Source organism: Arvicanthis niloticus, chromosome 18 (assembly GCF_011762505.2).
Source record: "Arvicanthis niloticus isolate mArvNil1 chromosome 18, mArvNil1.pat.X, whole genome shotgun sequence".
Lineage (NCBI taxonomy): Eukaryota > Metazoa > Chordata > Mammalia > Rodentia > Muridae > Arvicanthis > Arvicanthis niloticus.
Window position 1 is genome coordinate 45,040,913 of NC_047675.1, and position 12,239 is coordinate 45,053,151.

General features: G+C 45.7%; 1 protein-coding gene across 1 annotated transcript in view; it reads left to right on the plus strand.

Moving 5' to 3' along the window:
- The window catches only part of Cdh13 (cadherin 13), a 1,011,337-nt gene that overhangs the window by 925,048 nt on the left and 74,050 nt on the right, over window positions 1–12,239 (plus strand). Inside the window, exons 9-10 of the mRNA XM_034522532.2 lie at window positions 5,897–6,079; window positions 11,741–11,994. Coding sequence (XP_034378423.1) covers window positions 5,897–6,079; window positions 11,741–11,994 — 437 coding nt within the window. The remainder of the gene's footprint in view (window positions 1–5,896; window positions 6,080–11,740; window positions 11,995–12,239) is intronic.

Genomic DNA, 12,239 nt, shown 5'->3' on the forward strand with positions numbered 1-12,239 from the left:
CTACTTTGCTTGTTAGTCTCTGGATGGATTGGTGGGTGGATGGATAAAGGTAGAGGGTGAATTGTTGAATTCTGAAGGATAAATAAAAGATGGACAGATGGGTAGTTGGAAAAAACAGACAGTTGAATTACTGAATAAATAGATGGCAAATGGATGGAGGTGAGTAATTGGACAAAAGATGGATGGAAGATGAATTGAAGAACATATGGATAGATGGATGGATGCATGGGTGAATGGGTGCATGGATGGTGGATGAATACATGGCTGGATAGAAGCATGGATGGATGGATGGATGGATGGATGGATGGATGAATACATGGCTGGATAGAAGCATGGATGGATGGATGCATGGATGCATGGATGCATAGGTGCATGGGCAGATGATGGGTAAATGTAGCTATCTCTCTAAGAACATGTAAAGTCAAGAGTGTTAACACACAACATTAACTCCAGCACTTTGGTGGCAGGTGGATTTCTCTGAGTTCAGGTCAGCCTGATCTACAAAGAGAGTTCTAGGACATCCAGGGCTACACAGAGAAACCCTGTCTCAAAACAAAACAAAGCACAAAAAAAGAAGACAAAAACAGAGCATGTGAGGTCCACAGTACATGCTCATGGGAATTTCTAGGATAGCTCTCTCTCTCTCTCCCTGTTTCATATGGGTTACACACATTAACATGATGCCCTATGGCAGCCCCTTCAGTAGGTCCAACAGGCATAGAAACCCCTCAATTGTGAGAGACATTGCAGTCTTGACTCCAACCAACTAAACACCTGTGACTTATGTATTGACCTTATCAATTAATGATCTCATTCTTCAAACCTGACCATATGCTCCACGCTGTGTTTTGTTCTGAGCAGCAGGTCTTGTCCCTCCACCAGCCACCACTGTATTTTAATGCTAGGCCCTGAGATAGGGAAGGGAGCTTTGAGAATCAAGAAAAATTGTCATTCATTTCCTCATACCATAGAATGTAATTTTTAAAGGTCATAAAAATTATGGCGAGCCCAATGACATCTCTCTCAATTATACTTCTCTCATACAATACATCCCATCCACAGCCCCCTCCCTCCACTCTTCTCAGTCTCCCACTACCATCCTTCTCCCCCAGATTCACTGCTCCTCCATTTTCCTTAAGAGAAGTGCAGTTCTCCCAGTGGTATCAACCAGCACAGCATAACAAGATGTGGTACGACTAGGTATAAGCCCCCATACAAAGGCTGGATGAAGCAACCCAATATGAGGGAAAGGGTCCCAAGAGAAGGCAAAAGAGTCAGAGACAGCCTTACTCCTACTGTTATGGGTCCCACAAAAACCTCAAGCTAAAGAACCACAGGATGTATTCAGAGGACCTAGTGCAAACCAATGTACCCTGTGACTGCCACTTCCATGTCTGTGAGCCCACCTGAGTCCTGCTTAGTTGATTCTGTGGCCCATGTTCTTCTGGTGTCCTACTTCTGTGACTCCTGCAATCCTTCCTCCCCCTCTTCTCCTCTTCTTCTACTTCCTCCCCCAAGCTCTGCCTAGTGTTTGACTGTGGGTCTCTGCATCCGCTCCCATCCGTTGCTGGATGAGCGCTCTTTGATGATGATCGGCCTAGACACCAGTCTATGAGGATAGCAGACTATCTTTAGGAGTCATTTCACTGACTTCTTAAAAAAAAAAGAAAAATCAGTCGTGTTTGGTTCTAATCTTGGTCTCTGTGCCATCCAGCTTCCAGTTCCTGGCTATCCAGGCAGTGTCAGACATGGGCTCCCTCTTCTGGCTTGGGCCTCAAGTTAGACCAGTCCTTGGTTGACCACACCCATAGCTGAGCCATACTTGCCCCAGCACATCCTGCAGGCAGGAAAGTTGGGGAGGTTTGTTGTTGAGTTGGTGTCCCAGTCCCACCACTACAGCATTGCCCATTTACAGAAGATGGCAGGTTTGGGTTCCTCATTGCTAGGAGTCACCCTCCAAGTGACCTTGGAGTCACCCTCATAGGTTCCAGGAAGTTTCTACTGCACTAAATTTCTACATTGCTCTCTAAATGGCCCCTATTCCAGTCACCTCTTTCAATACTCTCTCCTCCCATCTCTTCCTCCCCACCTAATCTCTCCTGTTTCCGTGTGTGTGTATGTGTGTGTGTGTGTGTGTGTGTGTGCGCGCATACACACACACCCTGGTCTACCGACAGTCTATTCTATTTCCCCCTCCCCTCAAGATTTCCATAGGGTGGAAATCTATGCAGCCACCCCTCAAGACCCCCTTGTTACTTAGCTTCTTTGGGGTCTGTGTGTTGTAGCGTGATTATCCTTTACATAACAGCTAATATCCACTTATAAGTGAGCACATGCCATGTTTGTCTTTCTAGGTCTGGGTTGCCTCACTCAAATTTGCCTGTAAATTCAGACCAGAGCTGATAGCATGACTATATGTCATTCCAATATATATAATATATAATATATAATATATAATATATAATATATAATATATAATATATAATATATAATATATACTAGAAAAGCTTTTAGACTGCATATGGTCCAGGTAGTCCAACAGTGGCAGTCTCCCTGAAAAAAGAGAAGAATCTTGTTCAGTCCATGGGGCTGGGTATCTCAGTAGTCCCAATCTGGCACTAGAAAAGTGGAGGAGTCCCAGAGAACTGATCTTCAGTCTACATTAGAATCCCAGAGAGGCTGGTTTAATAGCTGAGGTCTGCCTCAGCAACAGGATAGAGGAATTCGCCAGCAAGAGTGAGGGCAAGCAGGCAAAAAGCAGCTTCCTCCTTCCATGTCCTTCTATGTCAACCACTACCAAGAGGTGTCACCCAAATGCAGGCTGTGTCCTCCTGTTTCAAAAAATATGATTAAGAAAGTCCCTCGTGGGCATGAGATTTAGTTGATCCCAGATGTATTCAAGTTGCAATCAAAATTGGCCATCACGTAGGGTCCACAAAAGCCACCAAGGAATGAGAGATCAGTCAAAGTCTGCCTTCCAGAATATTAAGGCAAGTGGAACATCAGGTGTCAGCCAATGACTCTGTCCCTCAGTCCCTCTCCTGGGTGATTTAATTCTTCTCCATTCTCTCTCAGCCCTCACTTCTGCTCCCACCTCATGTATTTAAGACCATTCATTTATTTGACAAGTGGCTCCTGAGTCCCTTCCATGCCCTGGGCACCATGTAAGGAGCTGACACCAAAGCCTCCAGCCACCTCAAGCCATTATTTGTATAGTGGTGTCATCTTGACCATGAGACATTCAACTGCTCTCCCTGGGCATCCTCTTGGTTATGTGTTAGACATAACTTCCTCTCCATTTAACTGGAGAGCTCCAGCCATAGCACAACCCAGTTCCCTAAAGAGCCTGTATCATAAGAACAGCAGGAACCACGGCTATGAGGAGGGACAGGGCTCCAGTGTCCTGTGGTAGATATGCCAGAGGAATGACCTGAGTGATGGGTCCTAGGTGGGCTTAGCATCAGACTGATTGAAACCAGAGCTTATTAAAAGTCAAGACAAGAGGGCCTGGCCCTTGGTTGACTATAGGGCTTGGGAAAGGATCTTTCCTTTACTTTCTTCTCTCCTTCTTATTCATCTGTAATCTGAGGGGTTTAGAGAGGCCATGTGTCCCCAAGGCCCATCCTGAACACATGGCAGACAGAAGTGGTTGATGACATCACTTGTCCCCACTGAGCCCAGACAAGTCCAACTGCCTCCTCCACCCACAAGGGCCAGTGGTGACATTGATACCTAGACTAGAACCCTTCATGTCTCTCACCCCAATCTGTGCATTAGAACTATCTGGGCTTCCTCTTGAGTCTTTGGTCTAGCCTTAACCAACTGGATGGAGATAGGACGCAGGAATTACCATCAAACCTCATAGGGAACTCTAGTGTGCAGGTAGGACTCAGAGCCATAAACATGGTTCCTGGCTCAGGAATCCTGTAGGTTATTTTGGTTTTGGTTTCTGGCCTTTGTGTTTATTTGTTTGTCTGTCTGGTTTTCGTTTTTGCTTCAGGTTTTTTTTATTTATTTATTATTATTATATATATAAGTACACTGTAGCTGTCTTCAGACACACCAGAAGAGGGCATCAGATCTCATTACAGATGGTTGTGAGCCACCATGTGGTTGCTGGGATTTGAACTCAGGACCTCTGGAAGAGCAGTCAGTGCTCTTAACCCCTGAGCCACCTCTCCAGCCCTTTGCTTCAGTTTTAGTTTTTGTTTGTCTGCTTTAGGGAATGGAAGGATAAACAATACTGGTACCCTTTCCCTTTTCTTAAACAGGAATCAGAGGAATGGGGTCAAAGTAGTTACTACTGGGGCCATTTCTATATGACAGGATCCCCTACCGTCCTCCTCCCGCAGCCAAGTTCCACACTGGTGTGCATCCTCTGAATCTTATGAGCTGCCCAGGTTTGCTCAGATGGCATAGACAAATTAGTTTTCATCCTTGCCCCATCCCCCTGCAGCCAAGCCTCAATATGGAGGGCCGTGATTAATGATTTAAAAGTCAATGAATCAGTGGCTGTTTGCAAAACCTCATTTCTCAAATTACTCCTCTTTGAACACAAGGCCTTCTTGACATCATCGTACCGTGTCTGGATTCTCACTGCTACTAATTGAAATTCCTGGATATTTCCTCATCTTGTCAGCTCCTTGGTCGTGCCTGTTTATGAAATATTTGCAAAGAGATTACTGTCCACCTGAGTGTGTCAGAGGTAAATACCAAAACAATACTTCGCATATCCCGCTCAAAGGAAATGTGCTCCTGCTGGCCCGTGAGACTCTCTGTCGGTAGGGAAAGCTCGTTTGTCAGGGGTTGATTGATTCCCGCCACACCCACATGCAATAAGTATCTGAGATGTGATACAATTAAAACCAAGGCTCCCAGCTGCAAACATCTGTGTTTCTTAGCAAATAGTCTTTTAGTCTTCTGGGCTATGGGAGAGAAACTAGGCAGGATGGTATTGATTCTCCTTGTTAGAGAGTAGGGCGGGGTGTGGCGGGGCAGGATGGGAGCCAAATGTTATAAATCCAGCTCCAGGCCCTCTACTTGAGTCCTGCCATCCGCTGATCTGGTCATCTTTAGTTCAAGGTAGGCAAAGCAGCAAGAACAACACACACAAGGGCTGGAGAGATAGCTCACTCAGTAAGGTACTGCGTGCAGCCCAAGCATGAGACCCTAAATTGGACCCTTATAAGCCCTCATTTTAAAAGCCAGCCATGTACTTATAATCCCAGCAACGGAGAAGCTGAGACAGGAGGATCCCTTGGGCTCTCTAATCTGCCAATCTAGCCTAAAACCAATGGGAGACACTGCTTCAAAGGCACTGGGGATGGCAACAAAGGTTCTCTTGCCTACACACACATGGTCACACCCATCTAAACATACACCCACAAGCATTCATACACACTTAATAGGTAATTGTGCACACAATGTGTGCAGTGGCTCCCACTCCACAGGAGTTCGCGTCTTATCCAACAGTAATTCAGAAAACAGTGCTCCCTGGCTTCTAGCTGACCCCTCCATGAGAGACCAAAGACCCAAGTTTCTTCATCCTGTGACTCTGCCCTCCCCTGGGGTCACCTGGCTGTGTACTTTCAACTAGGCCGAGGGCAAAAGAACTGAAAAAAAGGGGGCACAGTTTTCTCAGTCTCTTCTCTAGCCTGGCAACATCCTTCTGCCGTGTTCGGCATGAGCTAAGTTTGTCCCACAGTCTCACCTGAGTCCAAGAAAAGCTGATTTGTGGGATACAGCGTCTTCCTGGCTATCATCCGTGTGTTATTTGTTATTACGTGGGGTGATACGCGTAGCATCCTTTATGCACTGCACACAGGTAGTGCTCTGTCATTGGCATCTGCTAGATACATTTCAGGACGCTGACTGTCGCCACCTGCTTTGTCTGCAGTTTCAAGCCACGGTGGAAGAGGGAGCCATGGGAGTCATTGTCAACTTGACAGTGGAAGACAAAGACGACCCCGCCACAGGAGCCTGGAGGGCCGCGTACACCATCATCAATGGAAATCCTGGGCAGAGCTTCGAGATCCACACCAACCCACAGACCAATGAGGGCATGCTCTCCGTGGTCAAGGTAAGGGTACCCCCTTGGGGTGTCTCTGTCCTCCCACGAACACTTAGGGCCCCATGAAAAAGTTGAGAAAGTCATGGATAGATTGTGGCATTTCCCCCAGAAGCCCAGAGAGGAACATTGGGTGCTTAGAGACGTCCCTGCCTCAAACATTCTTCACTGATAGATGGCCATGTGTTTCTAAGGGCAGGGCAGGACAATAAGAGAGGGCAGAACAAGTCCCTTAACCGAGTACCTGCCCACTGTTGATGTAGCATATAATTCAGGATGGTTGTCAAGGTCCTTTCTGCTTGCCATGGTGAGGGGTCATGCTCTGGATAGCTGCCTTAGTTTCTTTCTGAAGCTGTTATTAGAAAATTAATTAATTAATTAATTAATTAGATCGCACACTGACAAGAGCCACTTAACTTTGTCTTTCAGTCCCTCATTGGTGAGGGGGCGGGGGTGGACATCATAGCAGCAGGGACTTGAGACAGCTGATGATACCACATCTGTAGTGAGGAACCAGAGAGCAAGGAATAAATGTACACATGATGTCCAGCCCCCTTTCTCTAGTTGGTACTGTCTGGATTCCCCCTGCCTAGGGAATAGCCCCACCCACAATGAAGAAGTCCTTCCAGGTCAAATCACGTAATCAAGAATATCCCCCACAGGTATGCCTAGAGTCCCACCTCTCGAATGATTATAGGTTCTGTCAAGTTGACAGTTCACACTGACCTTAGCAGTGTACTTGAGGCTCTGCAGGCTCGAAGTCTATGATCTCAGCGCTCAGAAAATTCAAGTTCAAGTGGGTGTCTGTGTCTGCATAGATGACACCTCCTTACTCTGTCCCCATGCCTTGGAAAGGGAGAGCCAGCTCTCCTATTCACAGAGGCAATATCCCCTGATCATCTTACCTCCTAATGACCCCCACTTGCTAATACTCTCACGCTGAAGCCTGTGACTTCAGGATATGAATGGCAGGGGGCAGGGGGCAGGGGAGGCATGTCCAGCCCATAGCACTATGAGGACTTCATGAACAAATATGTAAAATGTTTGACAGTATCAGCTACTTCCAGTCTGTATCAGTCTGTATCAGCAAGTGAGCATACATTTTGTGTGTGACCTTTGCCTGTGATCTGTCATGCCCACTGGCTCTGGTACTGATATGATTCACTTGCTCAGAGGACTCCGTACTAAGAGACTATCTACAAAGATGAGTGCGGCTTGGTTATTAAAAGTCCATCAAGGGCCTCGGTGAGCAAAACTGAAGGTGCGGTCAGGACTGGCAAATCCTGGGGCTCAAAGGGAGGCTCCATCTCTTATTGCCCTCAGCTTCTAGAAGCCAACATGGCGTGAGCCTCATGCCCCTTCCAATATCTTCAGACACAGCCTCTCAGTCGCCACTCCTTGATGTCTGTCATCCTGTCTACCACACCATCTTCCTGATAGCTCTTCTAGGAAGCCGTGTGACCCCATCAGGTCCACTGAGTGGTCCAAGATAATCTCTCATCTCAGGGTCTCTCATTTAACCACATCTACAAAGTCATTTTGCCTTAGACTCTTAGAACTGAGATCTATGGGAGCGTTATCCTGCCTACCCCAGTCTGGGCTGGTCTACCTTCTGCTACTGTGATGAAACACTGGCCCAAAGTAGCTTGGGGGAAGAAAGGGCTTGTGGTAGATGGCCCTTCCAGGTCACAGTCTATCACTGACAGAAATCAGAGCAGGATCTCTCTCTGTCTCTGTGTCTGTGTGTCTCTGTCTATCTCTGTCTCTATCTATATATCTATATATCCATATATCTATATATCTATATACCTATATATCTATATATCTATTTGTCTCTCTCTGTCTCTGTGTCTCTCTGTGTATCTCTGTCTGTCTGTGTGTCTGTGTGTCTCTGTCTGTCTCTGTCTCTATCTATATATCTATATATCCATATATCTATATACCTATATATCTATATATCTATTTGTCTCTCTCTGTCTCTGTGTCTCTCTGTGTATCTCTGTCTGTCTGTATATATATATGTGTGTGTGTGTGTGTGTGTGTGTGTGTGTGTGTGTTTGTCTTATATATATAATATATATATATATATATTTGTCTGTAAATATATATATATTTGTCTCTCTCTGTCTCCTATCCTTCTTACACACCTGCCTAGAGAGAGTACTGGACACAGTGGGCAGGGCCCTCCTGCTTCAGTTAACAATTAAGGCAGTGCCCCCACAGACGTGGCCATCATCTGAATCAAACAGCTAGCCATCATCTGAATCAAACAGCTACTCAGCAGAGGCTCCTTCTTCCCTGGAAGAACACAACACAACTCTGTGTTGTGGAAAACAGACTATAAAAATGAACCAGTACAGAATCCCGTCAGCATCTGCATCATATCAGTACCAGAGCCATTGAGCATGGCATATCACAGACACACCTGATTTCTAGAAGACACAGAGCCTGGGTTCCTGCCCTTCCCCACCTCTGGGTCACCCCAGTTCTTCCTCCATAATAATACGGTGACAGAGCTGTCAGGAGAGCCTGTCACTGGCCATCCATGGCTGCTGCTGTCAAAAGGTTAACAGCATGAAATAGCATTGCCCTGACCATCCTCTGAGCCTATAGAGGATGCTAGTAACTTGCCAGCCTGCTGCTTCATGGGAAAACTTGAATAGATATGTATCTCTATCATGTATCCTGGGGTGGGACTTGGTGGTCCCCAACATGTGTTTGCTCAGACTGGAAGAAAATAGCCACCATGACCAGAAGTCACCTAGATGAAGAAATTGTTTCTTTCATCTTACAGGATACATTTTTTAAAATTATTTTTTAAACTTTTTATTGATTCTTTGTGAATTTCATATCATGCACCCCCAATCCCACTCATCTCCCTATACCCTCAGATCTGCCCTCCACCCTTGCAACCTTCCCTACCCCAAAAGACTTTTTTAAAAAAAGGAAACTGTAGTGCATCACAGTGTGTCCCACACTATACCCTTTTGTCCACACAATTTTACTTGCAAATATTCACTGCAATGAGTCAGTGATCTGGTTCAAAGCCTCTGGCTTGTGCTACACTGTCAATACCATATCCTCACCAGGACTCCTCTCTGATATCTGCAAGGAGCCTGCCCTGGCCTTTAGGGTTGAATGGTACTGTGTGGGATACAGCATCAGACAAAGGTCAAAGACTGATGATTCCCTGGCCTTGTGATCTTACTACTTGTACTTTTAATAAGTACTGGTTTCTTTCTCTGTAACTCTCTCTTACTATTTCATGCTAATAAGAACTAGTTTCTTTTCTCTCTTGCTCAAGGACCTCTCACTGGCCAAGTAAGAGGCTTGAAACTCATTAACTCTTCACGAACCAGAGAGAAAAGAAAGAAAAATAATTAAAATTGTTCACACATGCAATATCCACAGATACATACACACTCATACAAACACATACACTCTTGTCAGGCCTAGCCACCTGTCTCCTCAACTCCACAAGTGTTGATACATACTTACATGCATGCACATATATCTACACATGTATGTATCGCAGGCATATACACTTGGTGGGTGGGGCAGAGCCCCAGATGCTATGCTTTACTTCTTTTCTCTGGCTTTATACCTTCTTAGACAGAAATTCTATTAAAAAAAAATTACCTCATAGATAAAATGTCACACAAAAGGGGAGTTACAGAAGGATGTTGATATTAAGTTCAAAGCTGTGTTTCATTCTATAAGCTCATTATAAGTTCAAAGCAAGAGTTTCACATGGCCTTGATTTATCATAGTGCACACCTGTGGCCTCACCCTTGCACCTGACCTAGAATGAGTGCTTTTCCTTGATCACAGATTTGTTCCAAGCCTATTTCTCTTCTTAATGCAATTGTGAAAGCTCAGTGTTCCTTATTATGCAGCCTTTACTTACTATTCTGTGAGGATGGGGCACATTCTACTCTCGTTTCTAAGCTTATTACATCTTTCTGGCAAAACAACTAAAACCATCTCTTAAAACTTTCTTCCTAAAACCATTTGACTCAAATCAGGACTTCTATGAAATCATTATCAGGAATTATGAAATCATCGATTTGCCTATACAGCATTACTACATGATGGTACCTCTTCATTGATCCAAAGAAAATCTGTTCACCAGGGTGGGCTAATGCCCAGGAATCATTAGACTATGTAATAATGACAGGAAAAAGCATGTCCGCTGCAAGAAACAATCTGAGATGAAGTCTCTTGGGACCTTGCCTCTCAGAAGCTCACCCATGCTAGGCCATACAAAAGAACGCTGGGCCACCTCCAGGAAAGTCACCTGCTAGCCTTAGTCTCTCCTAGAAGGCATCTGACAGATATCCTTGCAGGATCTTCACCTATCTCCTGATTCTTCTCCCCTGAGAATGCACCACAGGAAATCACATGGCCCTAATCCCTGCCTCTGGCTCTGGAATTCTAACCCGAGCCCTCTCATACATACAAGAGTACATGGACACACATCTGCCTCTATTTTGTACAGATGGAGGGTATCACTTGGCATGGGCAAAAATCTGTTATTAGAATCAGAGGAGAGAGGATGCAGCAGTGAGTTATTCTCGGGTTAGTGGGATAGGAACAAAATATAATAAGGCAGTCATACGTTGCAAGGAAGTAGAGGCAGGGCAGCAGCTTTAGGAGTGAAGCTAGGTTTGCCTGCTCCACCTGTCTACCAGAGTAATGGAAGTGGGGTGATCCCATGCTCTGGTAGGTCCCAGGCCCTCAGTCTCTCCTTCACTGAACCCCCCAGGGATGTTGAAGTCATGAGTTATGGGTTACAATCTGGAAACCTTACAGCATCAGCAGTGCCAATGGCTAAGGCTCAAGTTAGGGAAGTGGGGGGCAGGGGTGGTGGTGGCTTTTCATTTATTTTTTCCATTCAAAACACAATGGTGTTGCACCAAGTTCATGTTTGCACGTGCCCTGCCACTCTTCTGCTTGTTTGTTTGAGAATGGTTTTTAGCCCAGGGGTAGCCAGTGACCTTTGTTCATTTCTGTTTCTGTGCTTTAAAAAAAAAAATGCCCTGAAAAGAAGCAAATTAGCAGAGGAAGGGGTTTTTGGTTTGGTTTGGTTTGGTTTGAAGTCTGTGGTTGAGAGGAAGTCAAGGCAGGGACTTGACATCCACAGTCAAGAGCAGAAAGCTAAATGTCTGGATGCTTGCTTGCTTGCTTGCTTGCTTGCTTGCTTGCTTGTTTCACTCTTACACAGTCCAGGGCCCAGCCCCCAAACCTCCCACATTGAGTCTGGGTCTTCCCACCTCAATTAAGTATAAAGACAATGCCCTACAGATAGGCCCACAGGCCAACCTGATCTAGATAGTTCTGAATTAAGACTGTCTTCCCAAGTGATTCTAAATCTTCCTGCTTTTCTGAAGCACTGAGAATTCATGTCCCACCACACCTGGCCTTGTGATATATTGGGGATGAAGCCCAGGGCTTTGTGCACGCTAACCAAGCCTCTCCCACCTGAGCCACATTCCCAGACTTCATATTCTTTTTCTTAGAGACCCTTGAAATGGCACAAGAATTAAACCATGAAGCCTAGATCTATCCCCTGGTGTTCACAGCTACCCATGCAATGCCAAAGACACCAAGTGCAAAGTAGACATGAACCCCAGGGTGTGTGTCTTTCTAACACCCTTCTGTCTGCTCCCCCAGCCCCTGGACTATGAGATCTCTGCCTTTCACACCCTGCTGATCAAAGTGGAGAATGAGGACCCATTGGTACCTGACGTCTCCTATGGCCCCAGCTCCACGGCAACTGTCCACATCACAGTCCTGGATGTCAACGAGGGACCAGTTTTCTACCCGGACCCCATGATGGTGACTAAACAGGAGAATATCTCTGTGGGCAGTGTGCTGCTGACAGTGAATGCCACAGACCCGGACTCCCTGCAACATCAAACTATCAGGTGGGTGAGCTACCCGAGACCCACGGATAGAAGCATATAAGAAACTATCTTCCTGTTTGGTTGCCAAAGCAAGTTGCTGGTCACTGGTTGTAGTCACTGGTTTCAGTTGCTGTTTGCCTATTGCAAAATGCTGTTAAGTTAACCCTAGTGCCTATCTAGACATGTGGGAGGAAAAAGAAGTTTGTACCTGATGGAGCCAAAGGGCTCTCAGTAAGAGGACAATATCCTTATCCATGACTCCAACT